Here is a 26,221-nt window from a genome sequence, read left to right as displayed (position 1 = left end):
AGTCCCAGCTACTCGGAGAGGCTGAGGCAGGAGAATGGCATGAACCCGGGAGGCGGAGCTTGCAGTGAGCCGAGATGGCGCCACTGCACTCCAGCCTGGGCGACAGAGCGAGACTCCATCTCAAAAAGAGTACACATGGCCTAATTCCATATACAATGCTCTAAAATAGGTAAAACTAATCTATGGTGCAAAAATCACTAAACTATGATGCCCAATTCCATATATAAAGTTCTGTAATTGGCAAAACTAATCTACGGTGCAAAAATCAGAATAGTGGGGAAAAAAATGAGACAGTAGAGGTAAAGATTGACTAGGAAGGAGCATGAGGGGGAAACTTTGTGGGATAAGGAAATATTCTATATCTTGTAAAGTCATACAATTAAGATTTGTACATTTTAGTGTACATAAATTTACTTAAAATAACCAAGTAAGGGTGTTGACAACTTTTGAGGATAGGCCTTGGATACATGAGCATTTATAACACTATTCTAGGTACTTTGTATGTGTTGAGATTTTTCCTAATCAACGATGTTTAAAGAAGAGAAGTATGTGGTTCTTATTATTTTGGAACAACAATGTAATTTTTTTTTTGAGACAAGGTCTCACTCTGTTGCCCAGGCTGGAGTGCAGTGGTGTGATGTCAGCTCACTGCAGCCTCAATCTCCTAGGCTCAGGCAATCCTCCCACCTCACTCAGCCTCCCAAGTAGCAGAACTACAGGCACACACCACCATGCCCAGCTAACTAAAACAACAACAACAACAACAACAACAACAAAACAAACAAACAAAAAATAACCCTTTGGTAGAAACAGGGTCTCACTATGTTGCCAAGGCTGGTCTCCAACTCTTGGCCCCAAGTGATCTTCCTGCCTGGGCCTCCCAAAGTGGCAGTATAATAGGTGTGACCTACCATGCCTGGCCAAGAATGAACTTAAAAAAAAAAAATGACTTTCACTTTAACAGAAGAAAAGGCTGGGATCTTTGATTCTTTAACTTGGAATTCCTGTCCAATTACCTGCTTGGGGAATTCCTTTTTCATGCTTCAAAATCTAGATCAGGTATCACTTCCTCTCTGAAGGCTTTCCTAACCCCACTCCTCTTTCTCTGCAGTTTTAATTCTTTATGCATTCAGGATTGCGTATTTTAATTCATATCGCATTATGTTTTAATGATCTATTTACATGTACGTTTTTCCTACTAGACTTGGTGGGTGGGAATTCCGTCATCTTTTTCTTTGACTCCCAGTGATTAGTACAGTGTTTGGAATTGAATGAAACTCCGTCCCCATGATAAGATTTGGACTTCAAATCTAAATCTTTCCCATTAAAAGGCCATTACAGGGTAAGATAAATTAAAACCCTGAAAACACTTGCTGTAGTGACCTAGTAGTAAGTAGTAAGTAAGTAACTGAAGAAAGCAGGTCAGTTGGCAGGAACCATGAGGAGATAGGCAGTTTAGTTTTCCCCCAACTAAGCTGTCTTCAATAAATGTTGGCCTTCTAGTCGCCTTGTGAAAAAGGCTAAAATTTTTCACTTGTTTGAGGGAGAAATAGAGGAACACAGGTGAGCAGAGTATCCCTTGTGATGCATAGGCCAAGATGACACGCCTAGTGCCTCCTATCCCCCGCTACAGCTAATAATTTCTTCTCTATATACTACAGCCCAAGACAATGATGGCATAAAACATACATGACCAACACAGAAAGAAGGCTTCAGGAACAGAAGAAATGTGAGACAGACTACAAAGGGAGGCATAAAAAATTGAGTCTCATTCTGTCACCCGGGCTGGAGTTTAGTGGCGCGATCTTGGCTCACTGCAACCTCCGCCTCCTGGGTTCAAGTGATTCTCCTGATTCAGCCTCTTGAGTAGCTGGCATTACAGGCACCCACCACCACGCCCGGCTAATTTTTGTATTTTTAGTAGAGGCGGGGTTTCACCATGTTGGCCAGGCTGGGTCTTGAACTCCTGACCTCAAATGATCCACCCACCTCGGCCTCCCAAAGTGCTGGGATTATAGGCATAAGCCACCGTGCCTGGCCAAAAAACAAAACCCCACAGGTTTTAAGCAATCCATTAAAGTGCCACATCTTCCAAAGTTCCATTATATAAAATAAAGTATGATATGGTTTGGATCTGTGTCCCCACCAAATCTCATGTCAAATTGTAGTGCCCAACGTTGGAGCTGGGGCCTGGTGGGTGGTGGCTGGATCATGGGGATGGATTTCTCATGTCTGATTTAGCACCATCCCCTTGGTGCTGTCCTCCTGATAGTGAGTTTTCCCAATCTGGTTGTTTAAAAGTGTGTGGCACCCCCTCCTCCCTCACGCTCTCTTGCTCTCACTCCCACTATATGAGACACCTTGCCCCCTCCTTTGCCTTCTGCCATGATTGGAAGCTTCTTGAGGCCTCCCCAGAAGCAGGTTTTGGTTCCTGTACAGGCTGCAAAACCATGAGCCAATTAAACCTCTTTTCTTTATAAATTACCCAGTCTCAGGTATTTCTTTCTTTGAGGCAAGGTCTCATTCTGTCACACAGGCTGGGGTGGCACAATCATGGGTCACTGCAGCCTTGACCTCTCAGGCTCAAGTGATCCTCCTGCCTCAGCCTCCAAAGTAGCTGGGACCACCGGTGCATGCCACCACGCCTGGCTAATTTATTTTTATTGTTTGTAGAGATGAGGTCTTATCATGTTGTCCAGGCTGCTCAGGTGTTTCTTTATAGCAATGTGAGAACAGACTAATACAAAGTGTACTTACTACATTTCCATGTAAAATAGCATAGAATATTCATGTTTTCATAACTGATAATGTATGTTCCATATACCAACTATTTTGGGTTACTTGCGTCTCTATATCCTTATTAGTTTTAATAGCTAATATGTGCCTTAATCCTGCATACAGAGTACAAGCACTTTCAAAGTTATACTTCCCTTTCGAGGAAAAGGAACATTTGTCTTTCTTATGTTAACTTCCCTCCACCTTTTCCCGCCATCTTTTCACTAATCTGATCTAATTTAGTTAGCTGAAATTTTCTGTCAGAACCTATTTAACAGAAATAAATGAATGATTTTCCAACCTACTGTTTGGGCTCTGCTCAAACAGCTTTACAATGCTAGGGTTATTTGACCCCAATGATGATGTTTGAAATAAATTGCATACTGGATTTCACTGAAGCCACTGAGGAACCATTAAGGTAAACTGCTCTTCTAGGGCAATACACAGCATTAAAGAATAGGGTATCTCCCAAAATGGAACCAAATATTCCTGTTTGCAGGGTAGATTCTGCATTTTCTGCCTCCTGGATATTTCTTAATGTTTTCTCTTCATGCTCTTGGAACCCTTGGACAATATAACTTTAGTGTACAACAAAGATTCATGCCTACCAAATATTTCATTTTTGATAAAGGCCAAAAATAGAATCTCCTAATCCAAACCACCCTTCCTGGTGCTGCCTGCCCTGTAACTGCAGTCAACTATTAATTAACTGTAGAAAAAAAGAGGAAGGCAGTGATGAGAATAATCTTTACTGATTTGTGCTTTGGAATTTTATATATACTGACCTATTTCAATCTTCCTAAATATCTAGTTTAGTCTACAAAAATATCAGTACTGATTTGATTTCAGAATACATACTAATAGATATAAGTGGGAAATGCTTTCTCTACAAGCATCCTGGGTGAAGAGAAAAAAGCAGCCTGGAGTTTACACATGTCATACATAATGCATAGAATAGACAATGTACACATGGATAGGTAAGAATTGTCTGTTGTGATTCTATAGCAGGGAATTCCCACCTCCCAGGATGGCTATGAGGGATGTCAACTTTGATTTATACTTAGGAAAGCACTTGTAAATATGGGACTAAAATCCTACGTATGGCTGCTGGGGCTCCCTCCATGTGGGAAGGGAAGTGCAATTATTTTTATTATGGTGTGTGTGTGTGTGTGTGTGTGTGTGTGTGTATTTCTCAGTCTTCATCTTTGAGTCTTGTCCTAAAATTCCCAGGGTCCAACCAGGAGTGCCTGAGTAGGTCAATGAAGGCTCTGCAGCGGTAAAAGGGACTGATCCTGGGTTTTCCTTGCTGTCCAAAGTAGCACTGGGAATTCAGGAAAAGAAATATAAACCACATACAACTGGATGCCTAAAGCAACCGAACTAGGGAATAAAAAAAGATATTAAAGAGAAATGCATGCACACACACACACACCACCTCTTGTACACAAGAGTTGCCATAGTTTAAAAAAATATATTATCGCTCAGGCAAATAAGGAAAAAAAAATAGTACTTGCTATTATATCAAAACAAACACCTCTTGGCCATATATTCCTATTGTAAGTTGGGCACCATAGGCTCCTAATTTGTCTGGGCAAACTCCTTCCTCCAATCCCGACAAAAGTGAGTTAAAGAAACTTCACTCCTCCCATCTCCCCAATACCTTCCCCAAATCTATCAGCCCAAAGCCATCACATCCGATGAGCTTTCTCAATGAGCGGCATTAAGTCTCCAATTCCATTTCATAGCAAAGGACAACATGAAAAGACACACCTGCATCTGTGTGAAAATCTGAGCTTTCTGGCACTCTTCCAGACTGGGCCCAAATGCAGCCATCACGTGCTCCTCTGTTCCAATCATCTGCACAATTTCCTGGTCACTCTCAACACCCATGGCCTAGGAAGGAAAGAAAAGATAGAAAGAGTGTTGGCTTTGTGTTAACTCACTGACATTTGCTTATGCTAATTTGGCATTGTTTGTGGGTATTACTTCTAAGCAAAAGCTAGCTCTTCTCTCAGAAACGGTGCCATCTGGCATTGGCAGCCTTGCCCAAGCTGCAGAAAAACCTGAAACAGATATTTTGATTAGAAAGTGGAAAACAAACATTCTCAAACATTTTTTGCATGTGTACTATCTGCTAAAATTTTTAAATATTCTAAGAGTTTCATCATGAAAAAAAAGAGGCTGGAAGGTATGGTAAAGACAACTGGTCATGACTACAAAGGCAAACTGTAAAGACAAACAGCCAAAAGGCAGTGAATCAGAAAAGATGCATTGCTGAAAATAAGCAGAACCCCCATCAGTCTTGTCACAAAATTAATTTTTCTGAGAACTGTCAAATCACTCATATTTAGACTAAAAGAATTTTTCCTAAAACACATTTTACCTCACTATTCTAAAGATATCAAACCAAACTTCATGCAGGTTTCAAAGGAGACTTTTAAAAGGCAGGAACAAGGCCAGGCATGGTGGCTCACGCCTGTAATCCTAGCACTTTGGGAGGCCAAGGCAGGTGGATTACCTGAGGTTAGGAGTTCAAGACCAGCCGGGCCATCATGGTGAAACCTCATCTCTACTAAAAATACAAAAATTAGCCAGACGTGTTGGCGTGTGCCTATAATCCCAGCTACTTGGGAGGCTGAGGCAGGAGAATCGCTTGAACCTGGGCGGTGGAGGTTGCAGTGAGCTGAAATTGTGCCATTGCACTCCAGCCTGGGCATCAAGAGCAAAACTCCGTCTCGAAAAAAAAAAAAAGTAGGAACACACTTAAGAGGTTTCAGAAACCCACTTAAGTGTTTCAAGGTGGCAGCAGCAATGCAAGTCTTTGTAGATTCCATATGGTACCAGGGCTCACTCCTTCACACATTTGCCTGGAATTTTGCCATGATCAAGGAACACAGCATAATCTCACTAAATCTCTCCTGGAAGAGTAATAGTTGGCTTCTTAGAAGTGAGGGGAAAAGTTATGTTTGCATTAAAATTCTTCCTTCAGCTGTAGAAAAGACAGAACCATTGGATAATTGTCTAGTTAGTGTTAATGCCCTAGTTCTCAGTTCTCCACACAAAAAAGGAAGGGAAAATCAAATCCCAAGTTCCAATGCAGAAAATCAAGGACATTATCCTCAGTACAACAGGGGCATCTATCTAAAGTCCAGAGATCTGAGGTGTTTGTCCTAATATAATACCAACAACAGACACAGACATTACAACTACTACTGTCATGCAACCTCTTCGCCTGTTTTCTCATTTGCATAAATGAAAAACCAGATCCCTTCCAGCTCAAAATTCTATGATTCTACATTTGACCTTCAGTGGTCTGCATTCTAAAAATTTGATTTGGATACTTTAGGATCCGATGTAAACTTGTAGAAAGTTTTGAAGATTTGGGGGAAATCTGAATAGATCCCATGTCCCTTTTAGGCCAACTTTGGTAGTTTTAAAAACCTTCATAGATTCTTTGACACTCCCTGCAAAAGGTGGAGACTAATTCCCCACCCCAAGTGTAGGCTAAGCTCAATGCCTCACCTCTATAGAAAAAATGTGAAGGTGGCACGTATGATGACTTTGAAGGATTGGTCATAAAAGGCACTATAGCTGCCTGCTTGCTCTGTCTGAAAGTGCTCTCTCTGGGGGAAGATAGATACCATGTCATGGAAACACACAAGCAGTCTGTGGCAAGGTCCGGTGGTGAGAAACAATGTCCTCTTACCAACAGCCAGTGAGGACCTGCAGTTTTCTGTCAAATGCCATGGGGGTGAGTTATCCTGGAAGTAGATCCTCCAGGCTGCTTCAGTTCAGCCTTCAGATAACTGCAGCCCTGGCTGATTATCTTTTCTTTTGTTCTCTTTGGTGAAGGGGTCTTGCTTATGTTGTCCTGGCTGAAGGCAGTGGGTATTCACAGGTGCAATCATAGTGCTCTATAGCCTCAGGCTCCTGGGCTTAAGTGAACCTCCCACCTCAGCCTCCTGAGCAACTGGGACTACAGGCACATGCCATTACGCTCGGCTTGTGGCTGACATCCTGGCTCATGAAAGACTCTGAGCCAGAATCATCCAGCTAAGCAAGTCTTAAATTCCCAACGAACAGAAGCTATGCTATAATTTGTTACACAGCACAGATAACTAACATACCAACTTTTGGAATTAAATTCACTATCTGAATTTAAAACAATTTGTTTAAATGTACAACTTGTTTTTTTTTTTTTTTTTTGCAAACAAGTTCTCAGGATGCAAGACTATTTTCTATAGTTTTTGCAGTCTTTTTTTTCAACCTCCAATTTGATATGGAAACATTTATCAAATGGATACTAGAAATAAGCTCCACTATTTAAAAATTACACGGTTTCATTAAAACATTTAGCCTTTCATGGATTAAAAGATAGCAATCCTAAAAAAAAATTACCAGTTCCAATTTTTAAACAAACACATAAACAAAACTGTATTATTCTTAGCTCAAGCACACTGAGTTGCATTTACTTTGATGGTGATGGCACATATGTAAAAGCATCTACACTTTCTCTTTGGTCTGCACGTAGCCAGTCACAAATATTAGAACAGAATTCCTTTCTTTGGTGTTTAAATAATACGGGTTAATTTTCCCTAATCTGAAAGTCCAAAATGCTCCAAAATCTGAAACTTAAAAAAAAAATTGGGGGGACAGAGTTTGTTTGTTTTGCTTTTTTTTTTTTTTTTAGAGACAGAGTCTTACTCTCAGTTGCCCAGGCTGGAGTACAGTGGTGCAATCTCAACTCAGTGCAACCTCTGCCTCCCGGATTCAAGTGATTCTCTTGCCTCGGCCTCCCAAGTAGCTGGGACTATAGGCATGTGTCACCATGCCCAGCTAATATTTTGTGTTTAGTACAGATGGGATTTCGTCATGTTGGCCAGGCTGGTCTCAAATTCCTGGCTGCAAGTGATCCACCCACCTCATTCTCCCAAAGTGCTGGGATTACAGGTGTAAGCCACCATACCTAGCCAAAGCCACCGTGCCCAGCCAACTTTTTTAAGAGACAGAGTCTCACTATGTTGCCCAGACCGGGGTGCAGAGGCCATTCACAGTTGCAACTGCAGTGCCTACTATAGCCTCAAATTCTTGGGCTCAAGCAATCTTCCTACCTTGCCCTCTAAAGTAGCTGGCACTATAGGCACAGGCCACCATGACCAGCTTTCAAAATCTGAAACTTTCTGAGTACAGACATGACACTCAGAGGAAAGACTCATTAGAGCATTTCAGATTTTGGATTTCTGGATTTGAGATGCTCAACCATAAGGATAAGGATAATGCCAATATTCCAAAATTAAAAAAAACCCCTGAAATCCTAAACACTGCTGGTCCCAAGCATTTCAGATAAGTGATGCTCAGCCTGTAACGAAAAGGTCTTTCCTCATTTGACGTATGGATTGCCACTTCAAGTTGTCTTGATGCTGAATCTAAGTGGTAATTTCATAACTGTACAAAATTCTCAAATGTCCTAACAGGGATCTAAACAGACTGCTTAGGCCTTCCAAATATTTCTAAGCTATGAAGCAAAGATATGCCAAGCACATGGTAAATGACACCATATGTGCAGAAAGCATGATTACTGCCAAAGCTTTGCTCTAAAAGGACTAAACTCTTCCTATATCAAGTCACTAAATACAGGGGTGATAACTCAGTCAAGTTATCATCAAAGCACACCAGCTGCAAAGACCGAACTGACTTTATGACTATTCAGCCTTCAGTAGTCACAGCTACAAATAAATGACATATTGCTATGGAGACGAAAGCAAAATGCTCAACCATTTTACTTTAAAGACATAATTTAGACATCTGAAAACTGGCTTTATATGGACCTCTTTGTACTCCAGATATCTGAAATCATTTTTTCCAATAAGTCAAAAGTAAATCCTACATAATAACCTTATGAAAAAATAGCAGAGATAATACATTTCAGCAGGTCCCCTACACTCTAGCAATCAGCAATACCGCTGAACAAAAATAAGGGGAGGTGCACTATAAAAAGTGGCATGAGGTCTTTTTAGATATCTACAAAGCATGACTTTTAAAGACAAAAAGAATACTAATGAGTAGAAGAGACTGATACACACACTAATGGTGACAAGTTGAAATATATTGTGCGAAGGTGGGAAAGGAAATAACTTCTTAAAATATCTAATATTCAGAAATCTCTAATGTTTCTTTAAAGTAGACCAAAATCAATCTGTTATTACTCACAGTAGTCCCAGCAGGTAATAAGAGAACTGTGATGGCCCTCTCTAACTTTGTAACTGTTTCTCTTTAAAGAAGATAAATTTCGGCCAGGCACGTTGGCTCACACCTGTAATCCCAGCACTTTGGGAGGCTAAGGTGGGCAGATCACCAGGTCAGGAGATCAAGACCATCCTGGCCAACATGGAGAAACCTCGTCTCTACTAAAAATACAAAAATTAGCTGGGCGTGGTGGTGCGTGCCTGTAATCCCAGCTACTTGGGGGGCTGAGGCAAGAGAATCGCTTGAACCAGGAAGTTGGAGGTTGCTGTGGGCTGAGATCGCGCCACTGCACTCCAGCCTGGCCACAGAGCAAGACTCCATCTCAAAAAAAAAAAAAAAAAAAAAAAAGATAAATTTCCATATAAGTTAGTTTCCAGGAAACAATGCCCAGCACCCTTGAAATTTGATCCTCTTTTCCACAAAAACTTTCAAACTACAGATGCCATCATAAGTGTAGGCTGCATACTTGGGAATACAAAATGTAAAGTGGGAAAGATTCATGGGCAGGAGAACCTTTGTAGTGATTCAAGTCCATAAATAAGGCTGATCTATGTCTTTAAAAGCTTTCTCCATCATATTCAGACTCAGCATGGAATCTGGAAACCCTGCTGTTCCTGTCACTTTCAGCCAATTGTTGGTTACAATCAACAACCATCAAGTCCTAATGACTGTCAAGGTCTGTGTTAGGGCCACACAACACTCAAAGAGAAATGATGTGTCTTTTCTGGTATCCCCATTTGTTTTCCTGAGTTTCTGACCGTAAAGAGAACTAAGAAAAGAAAAAGGGCACTCCCCTTCCAGGACTTTTCAAAAAATACATGATCCTGTTTGCTCTTCACAGCGACTCTCTTAAAATTCTCACCTTAATAGACGAGTTATCCAAGATTTAAAGAGACTGGAAAATATGCCCAAGGTCACATAGCTAATAAGTGCAGATGCTGGGATTCAACCTAAATCTGTCTGATTCTAAGATATCCAATACTCTATGCTGCCTCTCAGATGGAAAAGTCTAAATAGTGGTTATCAAACAAATTCCCATCAATTTATTAAAAATACCTATTGTGGGAGACCAATAAAAGTGACCATTTATGATCAAAATATTTAGCTCATTTATCCAAACTAAAAATTTTAAAATATTTACTGATTAGAATGTAGTGGATATGTTTCAGGAAAATAATTGGCAACATGTACCAAGTTTAAAAAAAAAAATTTCCACTCTCAGGAATAAAGTCTTACAAAACAATCAGCAATGTGTACAAACAGGTATGTATAACAGTCATCCTAGGATTGTGTTTAAGAGTAAAGCCTTGGGGAAAAAAATGACACCTAAATGCCCCACTAGAGGAAAGTGGTTAAGTAAATTCTACCACAAGTATGCAACTTCTACACAACAGTCACTAAAAATAATGATGCAGATTCGTAACAGGGAAAGCTATTCATAATGCATTGTTAAGTGAAAAAAATAAAAATGTATGTGTATATCACAAAAGCACAGGAAAATGGTCTGGAAAAATATACCCAAAAATGTAGATATACTTTTAAGTGGCTTTCTAAATTTAAATAATGCAAGGAATGTTTTTATAATCAGAAAGGGAGAAGTCTGAAACCACAACTACCGGTTGCATAAATATGCACATTGTTAATTTACAGCCTTATTCTAAAAAGGATTTAAGTCAGCTGTGTGTATGTAAGCATATGTGTGTATAGATGTACAATATAAATATTAAACAAACTTGACAGAAGAAACTGTCTTTTTTTTTTTTTTGAGACAGAGTGTCGCTCTGTTGCCCAGGCTACAGTGCAGTGGCGTGATCTTGGCTCACTGCAAGCTCCGCCTGCCAGGTTCACGCCATTCTCCTGCCTCAGCCTCCTGAGTAGCTGGGACTACAGGCACCTGCCACCACAACCGGCTAATTTTTTGTATTTTTAGTAGAGACGGGGTTTCACCATATTAGCCAGGGTGGTCTCCATCTCCTGACCTCGTGATCCGCCCACCTCGGCCTCCCAAAGTGCTGGGATTACAGGCGTGAGCCACCGCGCCCGGCAAAACTGTCTTATTAAACTCCTCACCGGGCCAAAACACAGTACTTAATGTTTTCTGATTTTAATGTATGCATGAGTCTAGTCATGCATTTTCCATGAGTGATAGAAGATTATATGCATTATAATTAATTTATAATTTCTGGTAGAAAGAAAGAGTATGCATCTTCAAGTGTCTATAAAACTTTCTAAAAAAAAAAAAAGTCCTTTGGATGCATGGGAACATACTGCCCTCTGCTGGAGATGTAATTCTACATCGTTAGATAAAATTTTCTTTTTTTTTTTTTTTTTTTGAGACGGAGTCTCCCTCTGTCGCCCAGGCTGGAGTGCAGTGGTGCGATTTCGCCTCACTACAACCTCTGCCTCCTGGATTCAAGCAATTCTCCTGCCTGAGCCTCCCAAGTAGCTGGGGCAGACGTGAGCCACCATGCCCGGCTAGTGTTTGTATTTTTAGCAGAGATGGCTTTTCACCATGTTAGTCAGGCTGGTCTCAAACTCCTGACCTCAAGTGATCCACCCACCTTGGCCTCCCAAAGTGATGGGATTATAGGCATGAGCCACCACTCCCAGCCCCGTTAGATAAAATTTTCTTTATTCATCAGTATGTACATAAAACACTGCATTGGGCACTGTGGGATCCCTACAAGAAAAGCCAAAATTACTTTTGTGCTTAAAAAATGCAAACCCTGAAGAAAGAAAAGAAAAAGTATATTTAAGAATTCTTCCTGGGCCTCTGATATCATGGTACTGCTACTAAGACTATCATCATCATCATCCTGAAAAGAAAATGGCTCCATCTCATTTATAGAACTCAACAGCACATTAGGCTACAATAAACAGTTTTAAATTTCCTAAAACTTCCTTCACACAATTGCATTTAGAATATGGATGCTTCCTGAGTTAAAGAACCTGACTTGTCCATGTCCATTCAATACTTATGAATACTCTTACCAATACTCTCTCCCTAAATCCCAATCACCAGACTGATTTGAGGGCTACTTTCCTCCCTGACTCCTACACTCTGTCACCTGATTACAACTTTAACAGTAAAGACTCAATCCCTTCTTTCTTACTCCTCTGAGGCTTATACCCAAAATGCTTTTCTGTTTTAACCAACTTAGTTCAACCTCAGAGGATCTCTTCCTTTTTTTCTAATTTTGACTCAAAAATTATTTCCACTATCATAACTACTGAAACTGAATAAATATTATAAACTTCTAAAATTATCTGAAGCATCCAGTATCTCCTCAAATAATCTGAGCTCATTTAAACTAAACTGGTTATCAAGATTCATTTTATACCTATATACAATCGGTTGTTATTATCCAAGGTAGTTATGTTCTATAAAGTTGCTGAATTATACCAAATACTGAATAGTGAATACTGAACCATTGCTCCAGGAAAAATATAGGGCTAGGTTGCTGTGAGCCTATGGTCACAACATTTTCCTCAATTAATCAATACAGAAACTTATTTTCTGTGTGCTTCTTTTAAAAGATATTTAAGGCCAGGCGCTGTGGCTTATGCCTAATCCCAGCACTTTGGGAGGCCAAGGCAGGAGGATCACAGGGTCAAGAGTTCGAGACCAGCCTAGCCAACATGGTGAAACCCCATCTCTACCAAAAATACAAAAATTAGCCAAGTGTGGTGGAGGGTGCCTGAAATTGCAGCTACTTGGGAGGCTGAGGCAGAAGAATAGCTTGAAACTGGAAGGGAAGTTGCATTAAGCCGAGATCGCACCATTACACTCTAGCCTGGGTGAAAGAGCGAAACGCCATCTCAAAAAAAAAAAAAAGATATTTAATATATATAGATTAACTTTGAAGTTAGCCAACAGCACTATAACTCATGCCTGAACAAAGCTTATCAAGCTTATCTAACACATATTTTCTCCAGAAGGCACATCACAGCCTGTTTGCCCTTTGGAACACCTCGACAGCACTTCAGCATTACACTAGGGGGCCATCTTATACTGCAAATCAACAAAGCACAAAAATACAAAAAATACAGCACTAAATAGACTGCAAGACAGACACTCAATTACAGCATGAGGGCTGAAACAAGAAGGCAGAGTGTTGCCTTGTTCAATCTCAGCTGGGAATACGTGCGCTGGGTGACTCTAAGTTTTTACCACTCTGTGTCAGTGCATATCTGTGAATAACCACAAAAGCACCACAGTATTGATTTTGGGGTTATGTATAAATTTTAGCAAGTAAGTGAATTCACAAATAGGGAATTTGCAAATACTGAGGATCAACTAACTGTATCACTTTTTTTTATTTTGCTTGATAAATAATACCAACATTTTTTTATTTTGCTTGATAAATAATACGACAATTTAACTGTTCACTGAATGTGTATAGTATTTACATCTTAGAATAGGTTAAATGGGCCGCTATGTAACTACAGGTACATATCATTTTATCATGCTTTGCTTTATTGGGCTTTGTAGATATTGTGTTTTTTCCAAATTTAAGGTTTGTCCCTGCTTCCAGATTGACCTTGCTTCAGGCAAGTCTACCGGTGTCATTTTTCCAACAGCACGTGCTTACTTCGTATCTCTGTGTCACATTTTGGTAATTCTTGCAATATTTCAAACTTTTTCACTGTCATGGGGACCTGTGATCAATGATCTTTTTTTTTTCTCTTTTTTTTTTTTTTTAGATGGAGTCTCACTCTGTTGCCTAGGCTAGAGTTCAGTGGTGCAATCTCGGCTCACCGCAACTTCCACCTCCCGGGTTCAAGTGATTCTTCTGCCTCAGCCTCCCAAAGTAGCTGAGATTACAGACATGCGCCACCACACCTGGCTAATTTTTGTATTTTTAGTACAGATGGGATTTCACCATGTTGGTCAGGCTGGTCTCGAACTCCTGACCTCAAATGATCCCTGCCTCAGCCTCCCAAAGTGGGATTATAGGAGTGAGCTATTGCACCTGGCTGATCAGTGTTCTTTGACGTTACTATTTTAACTGTTTTGGGGTGCCATAAACTGTGCTCATGAGATGAAAAATTTAATCTATAAATGTGTGTGTTGTGACTGCTCCACCAACTAGCTATTCCCCCATCTCTCTCCCTTCTTGAGCCTCCTTATTCCTTGAGACACAACAATAGTGAAATTAGGCCAATTAATCCCAAGAATGGCTTCTTAAGTGTGCAAGTAAAAAAAAAGGGTTGCATGTCTGTCACCGTAAATCAAAAGCTAGAAATGATTAAGCTTAGAAAGGAAGGCATGTCAAAAGCGGAGACAGGCCAAAAGCTAGGCCTCCTGCACCAAATAGCCAAGTTGTGAACACAAAGGAAAAGTTCTTGAAGGAAATCAAAAGTGCTATTCCAGTGAACATATACATGATAAGAAAGTGAAACAGGCTTATTGCTGATATGGAGATAGTTTTAGTGGTCTGGGTAGAAGAGCAAACCAGCCACAATAACATTCCCTTAAGTCAAAGCATAATCCAGAGTAAGGGCCTACCTCTCTTCAATTCTATGAAGGCTGAGAGGTGAGGAAGGGGCAGAAGAAAAGTTGGAAACTAGGAGAGGTTGGTTCATGAGATTTATGGAAAGAAGCCATCTCCATAACATAAAAGTGCAAGGTGAAGCAACAAGTGCTGATGGAGAAGCTGCGGCACGTTATTCAGAAGATCTGGCTAAGATCACTGATGAAGGTGTCTATACTAAACAACAGATTTTCAATGCAGATGAAACAGCCTTCTATTGAAAGAACATGCCGTCTAGGACTTTGACAGCTGGAGAAGTCAATGCCTAGCTTCAAAAGACAGGCTGACTTTCTTGTGAGGGTCTAGAAAAAGTTCAAGTCAGTGCTCATTTACCATTCCAAAAATCGTAAGGCCCTTAAGAATTATGTTATATCTACTCTGCCTGTGCTCTACCAATGAAACAACAAAGTCTGGATGACAGCACATCAGTTGACAGTATAGTTTACTGAATATTTTAGGTCTACTGTTGAGAACTACTGCTAAGAAAAAAGATCCTTTAAAAAATTACTACTCATTGATAATGAACTGAGTCACCAAGAGTTCTGATGGAGATGTACAAGGAGATTAATGTTTTTGTGCTTGCTAATACAACATCCATTCTGCAGCCCATGAATAAAGAAGTAATTTCAACTTTCAAGTCTTATGGCTATAGCTGCCATGATAGTGATTCCTTTGATGGATCTGGACAAAGTAAACCGGAAACCTTCTGCAAAGGATTCACTCTTTTCTAGATGCCGCTAAGAATATCTGTGATTCCCTTGAATACAAGAGACCCTAATAGTTAGGCAGGAATATCATCATTCCTATTCAGCCTGAAGAAGATACAGAAGATGGATCTTCATCCTTCTACAAACCTTAGGACTAAGGTTGTCTTATAAAAGGGAAGGGGAAAAATATGTCAGAGGTGTTCGACCCACAGTGACTCCCTCTTGAAGAGGGGCTGGGTAAAATAAGGCTGAGACCTACTGGGCTGCATTCCAAGGAGGTTAAGGCATTCTTAGTCACAGGATGAGATAGGAGGTTGGCACAAGATACAGGTCATAAAGACCTTGCTGATAAAACAGACTGCAGTAAGGAAGCCAGCCAAAACCCACCAAAACCAAGATGGCAATGAGAGTGACCTCTGGTCATCCTCACACTCCTACCAGCACCATGATAGTTTACAAATGCCATGGCAACATCAGGAAGTTACCCTATATGGTCTAAAAGGAAGAAGGAACTCCCCACCCCCTTCCCAGGAAACTCATGAATAATCCACCCCTTGTTTAGCATATAATCAAGAAATAACCATTAAAATGGGCAACCAGCAGCCCTTGGGGCTGCTCTGCCTATGGCGTAGCCATTCTTTTGTTTCTTTACTTTCTTATAAACTTGCTTTCACTTTAAAAAAAAAGAAAAGAATGTCTGTATATCTGTGATTCATGAGAAGAGGTCAAAATACCAACATCAACAAGAGTTTGCAAGAAGCTGATTCCCATCCTCAAGGATGATTTTGAGGGGTTTAAGACTTTAGTGAAGAAAGTAGCTGCAGATGTGGTGGGAATAGCAAGAGAACTAGAAGTAGAAGTGGAGCCTGAAGATGTGACTGAATTGGTGTAATCTCATGATATAACTTGAATGGGTGAGGAGTTGCTTCTCAAGGATGAGCAGAGAAAGTGATTTCTTGAAACGGAATCTAATCCTGGTGAAGAGGCTGTATACATTGTTGAAATAAGAAAAAAGGATGTAGAATATTATGTAAACTTCATTGACAAAGCAGCAGCAGGGTTTAAGACAACTGACTCCAATTTTTGAAAGAAGTTCTACTGTAGGTAAAAGGCTATGACTGACTCCAATTTTTGAAAGAAGTTCTACTGTGGGTAAAATGCTATCAAACAACATTGTGTGCTACAGAGAAATCTTTCATGAAGGAAGAGTCAATAGCTGCGGCAAACTTCACTGATGTCTTATTTTAAGAAAATGCCACAGCCACCTTCAGCAACCACCACCCTGATTAGTCAGTAGCCACCAACACTGAGGCAAGACCCTCTACCAGTAAAAAGACTATAACTCACTGGAAGATTATGACTCAGATAACTGTTAGCATTTTTTAGCAATAAAGTATATTTTAATTGAGGCATGTATTTTTTATACATAATGCTATTGCACACTTAACAGACTACAGTATAGTATACATATAACTTTTGTATGCACTGGGAAACTAAAATATTTGTGTGACTCACTTTACTGTGATATTAGCTTTATTGTGGTGGTCTGGAACAAAACCAGCAATATCTCTGAAGTATGCCTGTATCTGAGAAGACTGTACCATTTCAATATTGTTTCTATGGAAAATGTCTTTTGGGTTCTAGGCCAACAATTCACAAATGAGCTGATTTTTTGTTTGGTTTTGAGACAGGGTCTTACTATGTTGCCCAGGCTGGAGTGCAGTGGCATGATCACGGCTCACTGCAGCCTTGACTTCCTGGGCTTGTGTGATCCTCCCATCTCAGCTACCCAAATAGCTGAAACTATAGGTACATGCCACCACACTTGGCTAATGCTTTTATTATTTGTAGAAATGAGTTCTCACTATGTTGTCCAGGCTGGAGCAGAGTGGCACAATCTCAGCTCACTGCAACCTTTGCGTCCCAGGCTCAAGCCATCCTCCCACCTCAGCCTCCTGAGTGGCTGGAAGTAGAGATGCACAGCACCACACTCAGCTACTTTTTTTTTTTTTTTTTTTTTGGTAGAGATGGGGTTTCATCACGTTGCCCAAGCTGGTCTCAAACTTCTGGGCTCAGGCGATCTGCCCATCTTGGCCTCCCAAAGTGTTGGGATTTCAGGCATAAGCCACCATGTCCAGCCAGCTTTCAATTTAAAATACATCATATGACTGACAACTTACATCACAAATCTTTCTATTCCAAGAATTCCTTACCCTCCAAATCTCTAATTACATATGTAAATAAACCAGAGAAAGAATTCTTAAAATTTTCAGAAGAGAACTGCAGCTTTACCTTAAATATGATGACAATGGGTATATCTTCTGACAAAGTATTATGCCTCAAATAAAATCGTCCTTGTTTCACAGCCATATTGGTTCTGCTTTTTTTCTCATGGGTAGAGCTATGAGTAAATACAGGTTGGTTAAACTGCATCCTCACTTAGTTTCAAGCTAGTAACATGCAATAATAGCAATGATCATTAATCAATAAGCGTCAACTGATCAACAACAATCACAAGGTCCTTTCTAATAAGTACTTTAAAAAGACAATTCCTTTCCTGCCCTGCTGCCACTTCAGTGAACATTTAAAAACACTATAAATTTTTCTTTGACTTTGAGATTATGATGGAAGTTCTGTGTGTGAATGAGTGATAATTACTTTCTGACCAACTTCACTTTGACTCTACCTGAACTACTTTGATCCAGTGTAGAGCATATATACAAGGCCAATTTTATATATGGGCCTTAACCATAATGAGGAAATTAAAAAGAAATGAATTTATATACTATGAGTTTTTAAACTAGTAATTCAACAAAATATACCCACAGTCTTGGTATATAGTAAAGCCAAAAGAAAGGAATATCCTTCTATTGGTATCTGTGTTAGTTATCAAATTCCTAATGGATTTCAGAGCATTTTAAAAGCTCTAATCAACCACATTAGTAACACAAATTACTATGCATTGTTACCCACTTGATTATATTAGCTCTAATATTCTACATAGTCAAACTTTTAAGTATTGTCTCAAAATCACTTATGAGGAAACCAAGGCTTAGAGAAGCTAAGTAACTGCACATTCCAGTGCCTCATAACTAGAAAACAAAGGCTTTAGGATTCAAATTCAAATTGCCCTGGCTTCAAAGTTATAGACGGTGGGAAGACATGAATTGTAGAATTAACCGTATCTGGGTTCAAAGGCTATCTACCTCTTACAGTCAAGGTACCCCTGAGTTTAAGGCCTGTTAGTTGTAAAATGAAGATGTTAATATAACACTTATCTTGGAGGACTGAGGTGACAAATAATACACCTAGTATTTTGCCTGGCTCCTAGTAAGTACTCCACGAATGACCATTATTGTTAGCTGCCTCTCCATCAGAAAGAAAAGTACAGAAACTCTGAATTAACCAGCTCATTCTAGGTTATCAAACAGGAAACTACTGCACTCTGACATCTTACCTATGCCACAAATCTTTCTATTCCCAGAACTCATTAACCTCCACATTTCAAATGACATGTGAAAATAAAAAGAAGTTACAGAAGCCTCGAAAGAGAGACTGTTGTAAAAATGAGTACACTGTGAAAGAGGCTGGTCTAGAAAACTAACAACAGGGAGTTAAGTCCATAATATAGGTCATTCAATATTAAGTGTCAAATAGTCCCTGATCATACTGATGCAGGAATACATATGTAAATGGTAAAAGGTTGAAAAGCTGCGTGAAAAACTGAAGAGTGGTTTTATATTTTTTCTTTTTAAAAATCTCCTTTCATGCTCTATAAGCTAACATAAAATTCAGCTTAAACAGTGACTTTTCAAACAATGTCTCAGACTCCCATCACTGAAATTTTAAAATCAATACCCTATGCTTCCAGACTTTCATAATAAATTGAATGCAGACAGCTTAAATATTACAAGGCCTGTTTTTAGAGAGTAATAACTATATTGAAAGATAGCCATTTAAGACTAGTGGAATGACCAATATTTCTTAAGGACACCATCTCTGCTTTCCATACCTGGTAACTGAAGCTCCAACGGCCCCTTTTCTATCAGCCTCCACGATGATCCTGTTCTTAGACAGCTGCTCTTGGATAAGAATAACTTTTTCTACTCCTTTAACAATGAAATAGCCACCTACCCAAAGGAAACAAGAAAAACTTCATCGTTTATTCCTCAACCAGTGTTGATTTAGTAATGGCAGGAATCTTGTGAATCAGAGATTACCTTTTCTACTGCTTCATGGCACTGGCTAACACTTGATTCAAAGGGGTTGCTGATTTTATTTTTTATTTTATTTTATTTTATTTTTTGAGAAAGGATCTCCCTCTGTCGCCCAGGCTGGAGTGCAGTGGTACACTCATAGCTCACTGCAACCTCGGACGCCTAACCTCAAATGATTCGCCCGCCCCAGTCTCCCGAGTAGCTAGGACTAGAGGCATGTGCCACCACGCCTAGCTAATTTTTAAATTTTTTGTAACAACAGGGTCTCACTATGCTTCTCAGGCCGACTCCCTGTCTTAAGCCATCCTCCTGCCTCAGCCTCTCAAAGCACTGGGATTATAGGCAACAGCCATTGTGGCCATCTGACATTGTTTTATGGACTGAAGATCAGCACATGATTTTATACAAATGAGCTATAAGATAATAAATTTCTTGAGAACAGGAAATATATCTTATTGGTCTATGAATCACCAGCCCCTGACATATGCAGAAAGTGAATGAACAAAAAGTTGAATAAATTAGTTGTCAGGGCCCTTAAATACAAGTGTAACTGACAATTTTCAATATAAGCTGAAATTTACTCTAAGTTTCCTAACAAATCAGTGGTAATGGTAGATTAAGATTAGGTTTCCAAAATAATATTCCACATTCAAAAAAACTCATGCATCATCATGTATTTTTTTTTGCACACAATTCGGAGTAGGATAAAGTAATACTTCATCTTATACCTGCAGAATATAAGCAAAAACAATACAACATATTTGACTTATGCAACATTCTGTTATAGTCTAGTAAAGTTACGTTCTTCATTAACTTCTTTCCAAAACTTCTGGGATTCTACAACAATGCAACTTTACAGGAATAAGATTAAAGCAACTATAAGTTCAAATAAATCAATGTGAAATATGAGTTAAAGAATTAAGAGAAACTTCCTGTTAAGTTCTAAGTTTGAAATTTTATAAATTGCCTAGAAATAGGTATAAAAATACAATTTTTAAAAATGTAAACAAAAAAATACTTTCATCTCCCCCCAGCGTTACTGCATTTAAAACAGCCTGAAGTGAGATACTTGATTTTTTTCAACCAGGCAAGGCCAGTAACTCTGGAAGATTATTCTTGAATTTTTAGGCATACCAAAAGAAACTGCTGGGCAAAGATAGAAAGACTGACAAATCATGGCAATAAACAAGAAAGTGGCATAGTAAAGTCTTAAGCCTAAAATAAAAGAGGAACAGTACGTCTTTGAGAAATATAGACTAATAGGGCTGGGCGCAGTGGTTCACGCCTGTAATCCCAGCACTTTGGGAGGCCAAAATGGATGAGTCCAGGAGATCAGCCAGGATGACACAGCAAAATACCATCTCTACTAAAAATACAGAAATGAGATGGGTATGGTGGCACAAGCCTGTAGTCCCAGCTATTTGGGAAGCTGAGGTGGGAGGATTGCTTGAGCCTGGGAGGCAGAGGTTGCAGTGAGCCGAGATCACAACACTGCACTCCAGCTTAGGTGACAGACTGAGACACTGTCTCAAAAAAAAAAAAAAAAGAAAAAGAAATACAGACTAGTAGCATAAAGCTAGAGACAAATTTCTGGGTGTTTTGTGAACAAGTTCATTATAAACTAGAAAAGCTGGTACTGTTTTTGAGACAAAATGTTAAAACAACAGCAGCAGCAAAATAAAAGAATAAGGAAAGTGGGACAAATCCAAGACTTCACACATACCTGGATCTAAGGGACATTCGTTCAGTTTGGCAAATTCTGCTGGGGTTTTTCCTGTAAGAACACAGTTTGAACTACGTAGCATTATGGGCATTCTGTATAAAATAAAACAAAAGAAAATATCACATGTAGGCTGTCAATGATAAAAGCTGCAAAAAATACAAAACATGAAGTGCGCACCACCTCACTAAGGGTCTGTCTATGCACCATGTTAGAAAAGGCAGAGAAATAGCAATTACATGAAGCCAAGCAAAATGAAGTATTTTCTTAGGCACGCTGCTCGTCTAGTACAGATGATAAAAACTCAGGCTGGGTGCAGTGGCTCATGCCTGTAATCCCAGCACTCTGGGAAGCCAAGGTGGGTGGATCATACGAGGCCAGGAGTTTGAGAGCAGCCTGGCCAACATGGTGAAACTCCATCTGTACTAAAAATACAAAAAATTAACTGGGTGTGGTGGTGTGTGCCTGTAGTCCCAGCTACTCAGGAGGCTGAGACAGGAGAATCACTTGAACTCGGAGGTGGAAGTTGCCGTGAGCCGGGATCACGCCACTGCACTCCAGAGTGAGGCTCTGTCTCAAAAAACAAAACAAAAAAACAAAAAACTCAAATGTTTGGTTTAAACTTTGCATACAGGTTTTAGTGAGGGTCAGAAATGACAGCAACATTTCCTTCACGGAAGACAAACTGATTGTCATCAGTTACTTGGCAATAGCACAATGCATTCAAGTGTAAGGAACAAGAGGCTTTGAAAACTAACCAGGCAGTCTGGAAAAAGAACTAAGCAAAACTTACTAGAAGTGGAAATTTTAAGCACTGACTTAAAAATGTAGAAATAGGTTGGATAATAATAAATTTGATATTGCTGAAGATCTAATTACTGGGCTGGAAAAGACATCTGAAGAAATTACTGAGAATGTATTTCAGACAGATATAGAGATGGAAGATATGAAAGAGAGTTTAAGAGTCAGGGAAGGATAGAGAGAGAGCGACTAATCAACATCTAATCAGACTTCTAGATGGCGAAAATACACAGAATGGGTGAGAAGTCCTATTCAAAGAGATAAGAGCTACAAATTTTTAAAGATACATGAAAGCCATAAATCCTCACGGTAACATCTGCACAAGACAAACAAAAAGAAAGCTACACCTAAGCACATCACAGTCGATACTAAACACCAAAATTAGAGATCAGGTTTAAAACCCAGCCAGAAAAAAAGGGAGGCTACCAAAAAGGGAAGGATGACTGGATGCACAATAACTTCACAACAGTCAATGACACACAGCAATGTGCTCGAAGTGTGCGTCAAGCACACAAGCAATGTGCTTGAAGAGAAAATAACTGCCAACCTCGATTTGTGTATTCTGCTAAGTATTCACTCAGAATGAGGTCAATATAAAGATATTTTCAGACAAAAACTGAGAGAAGTTACTAATGTACTAATAGGCCCTCACTAAATAAATTTCTAAAAAAAATTCATCTTCAGGAAGATGGAAAATAAACACTAACCAAAAGTCTGACGTGTAAAAATATACGGTGAGCAAAGAAAATGGAAACTAATGTGTGTGGATACAAACAAATGCGAACTTCGTAAGACAATAACAATTTCTAATTTATAGGTTTAAAAAACATGCCAGGGAGGCCAGGGAGGCCAGGTGCGGTGGCTCACGCCTGTAATCCCAGCACTATGGGAGGCCAAGGCAAGCGGATCACAAGGTCAAGGGATCGAGACCATCCTGGTCAACGTGGTGAAACCCCATCTCTACTAAAAATACAAAAAATATTGGCTGGGCATGGTGGTGTGCGCCTGTAGTCCCAGCTACTCAGGAGGCTGGGGCGGGAGAATCACTTGCACCTGGGAGGCGGAGGTTGCAGTGAGCCAAGATCGCGCCACTGCACTCCAGCCAGGGCAACAGAGCAAGACTCCATCTCAAAAAAAAAAAAAATGCCACGAATGGTGGCTCATGCCTGCAATTCCCAATGCTTTGGGAGGCCAAGGCGGGTGGATGACTTGAGCCCAGGAGTTTGAGACCAGCCTGGGCAATGTGGTGAAACCCTGTCTCTACAAAAAATACAAAAATTAGCCAGGTGTGGTGGTGTACTTATAGTCCCAGTTACCAGGGAGGCTGGAGGTGGAAGGATCACTTGAGCCCAGGAGATTGAGGCTGCAGTGAGCCATGAGTGCACCATTGCACTCCGGCCTGGGTGACAGAGTGAGACCCTGTCTCAAAAAGACCAAAACAAAACAAGACAGAACAAAAATTTGGTACAACAAAAGCATGTAAGTCAAAGTGATTGATTTGATCCAAGTTAAAGCTTTCTAAGGTCTTTGTTCCTGCCAGGAGGAGAATAAAGGTATTTTTTATTTTCAAACTTTGTTAAGTTTGCATTTCAAAATTTCTAAGGTAAACATAAACAATCAGAAATACTGTATATGACTTTTAAATCAGTTGGGGAAGGGTGAGAAAAAAAAATCTTCCATTATCCAAAAACAGAAATGGAAAAAAACCTGAAACATGAAAAGCTAGACAGCTTTAAAATATAGAATAAGTTGACAGATATACATTCAAATAATATATGTATATATGTATGTATATATAAAACAAATACAAATGAACTACATTCTCAAGACAAATTTTTAAAAAATCTAACCATATGCAGTTTACTTCAGCTAAACTCAAAACATAAGGACATTTAAGAGAATTTTTTTTTGAGATGGAGTCTCGCTCTGTTGCCCAGACTGGAGTACAGTGGCACAATCTTGGCTCACTGCAACCTCCGCCTTCCGAGTTAAAGCAATTCTCATGCCTCAGTCTCTCAAGTAGCTGAGATTACAGATGTGCACCACCACACCCAGTTAACTTTTGTATTTTTAGTAGAGATGGGGTTTCACTATGTTGGCCAGGCTGGTCTCGAACTCCCAACCTCAGGTGATCCGCCCTCCTCAGCCTCCCAAAGTGCTGGGATTACAGGTGTGAGCCACTGTGCCCAGCCCATATAAAAGATTAAACAGACAATAATTTTTTTTAATGATATGCCAGAAATATAACCAAATGAAAGCAAATGTGGCTATGCTAAGAGCAGACAAAGTAAGATTCGAGGCAAAGAATATTATAAGAGATAAAGAAGATAAATGTATAATAATCAAAGGTTCAGTTTACTAGGAAGATTTAACAATTCTAAACTTCTATGCATCTAATATCATAGCTTCAAAAAGGCAAAAATACACAAAACCATAAGGAAAATGGAGAAATCCACCATCATAGTGGGAGATTTTAACATACCTATTGTAGTAATTGATAGAACAAACAAATCAAAAAGCAATGCTGATACAAAACGTCTAAACAACACAATTAACAAGTCTGATCTGAAGGAAAAACACAGACAATGGCACAAAACAACTGGAGAATACCCCTTGTTTCCAAATAAACATGAAACATTTATAGAAATAGGTCTCTACAAAGTTCCAAAAATTGACATAAAGCACCAATTGGGAAATCTTAAGTCTTCTAAATAACTCAGGTTAAAAAGGAAATCGTAATGGGAAGATAGAAATAAGAATATTCTCATTTTACATCAAGGGAAATGAACATACTGACTAAAGTTATGTAATACGACATGAAGATATAAGAATATTTCAGTTACTACAGTAACCAAAAAGATAATTAAAAACAAGAAGGAAAATTTGGAAGAGGAAGGGAGAAGCAAAGTGGGTGACATAGGTAAGCTAAGCCACATCCCGTATATGAAGAGGCAAAAAATAATGTCTACAGTTAATGTAAAGAAATAGAGGTCAAAGCATCGCATTTAAAGTTATGGATATTGGCCATGCACGGTGGCTCACGCCTGTAATCTCTGCACTTTGGGAGGCTGAGGCGAGTGGATCACATGAGGTCAGGAGTTCGTGACCAGCCTGGCCAACATGGTGAAACCCCATCCCTACTAAACAAAAAAAAAAAATTAGCCAGGCGTGGTGGCGGGCACCTGTAATCCCAGCTACTCAGGAGGTTGAGGTGGGTGAATCACTTGAACCTGGGGGGCGGAGGTTGCAGTGAGCTGAGATCATGCCACTGTACTCCAGCCTGGGCAACAGAGTGAAACTCCGTCTCAAAAAAAACAAAAACAAAAACAAAACAAAACACACACACACACACAAAATAAAGTTATGGATGTAATAACCCCCAGAAAAAATAACAGAAATAGTCATGAAGTTGGGAATGGGACGAAAGGTGAGGAAGGGGAGGGAGGGAGGGAGGTTACTGTTTTGAATCAAATGTTTTTATGTACTGTTTGATTTCTAACCAAGTACAAATATAATTTGGATTAAACTAAAATCTTTTTACTCCAAAAAATAAATGAGATTATATATGTAATTTAGATAATGCATAGCACATATAAGCATTCTAATGACTAGAGGTCGTTTTTACGAATGCGGAGCTAACAAACAACATTGCCTATCATAGTATGGCACATAGAAGGTATTCAACAAATGCTAGTTACATGCCCCCTCTTTAAACCAGGATTTAAACCCTCAATCTTATGAATTTATGTTTTACTTCAGTCTCTCTTGCCTTTCCTTCACAATAGTCAATCTAGTTCATAATTTAGCTATGGTCCAAAATTTAACTGGACACAAGTATGGTCCATATACAAGAAAGAAAGAAGTTCTCATCTTAACACTGATAGGCCAGGCGCGGTGGCTCATGCCTGTAATCCCAGCACTCTGAGAGGCCAAGGCAGGCGGATCAGCTGAGGTCAGGAGTTCAAGACTAGCCTGACCAACATGGCAAAACCCCGTCTCTACTAAAAAATACAAAAATTAGCTGAGTGTGGTGGCACATGCCTATAATCCCAGCTACTCAGGAGGCTGAGGCTGGAGAATTACTTGAACCCGGGAGGCAGAGGTTGCAGTGCGCCAACATCACGCCACTGCACTCCAGCCTGGGTAAGAGTAAGACTCCGTCTCAAAAAAAAAAAACAAAAATCAAAAAACAAAAAAACACTGATAAACAGTCCTGCTAAA

At 39.7% G+C, this 26,221-nt stretch overlaps 1 protein-coding gene across 7 annotated transcripts in view; it reads right to left on the bottom strand.

Annotated features, from left to right (window-relative positions):
* POLR3B (RNA polymerase III subunit B) overlaps nucleotides 1–26,221 on the bottom strand; it is a 220,959-nt gene that overhangs the window by 175,681 nt on the left and 19,057 nt on the right. For all 7 annotated transcript variants that reach the window (XM_055238357.2, XM_055238356.2, XM_055238358.2 and 4 more), the window contains exons 7-10: nucleotides 21,203–21,294; nucleotides 19,275–19,392; nucleotides 17,555–17,663; nucleotides 4,546–4,668 (exon numbers count right to left, since the gene is read on the bottom strand). In XM_055238357.2, coding sequence (XP_055094332.1) covers nucleotides 4,546–4,668; nucleotides 17,555–17,663; nucleotides 19,275–19,392; nucleotides 21,203–21,294 — 442 coding nt within the window. The remainder of the gene's footprint in view (nucleotides 1–4,545; nucleotides 4,669–17,554; nucleotides 17,664–19,274; nucleotides 19,393–21,202; nucleotides 21,295–26,221) is intronic.

This window comes from Symphalangus syndactylus, chromosome 13 (assembly GCF_028878055.3).
Source record: "Symphalangus syndactylus isolate Jambi chromosome 13, NHGRI_mSymSyn1-v2.1_pri, whole genome shotgun sequence".
NCBI classification, from domain to species: domain Eukaryota; kingdom Metazoa; phylum Chordata; class Mammalia; order Primates; family Hylobatidae; genus Symphalangus; species Symphalangus syndactylus.
This window is presented reverse-complemented; position numbering and strand designations above follow the sequence as displayed.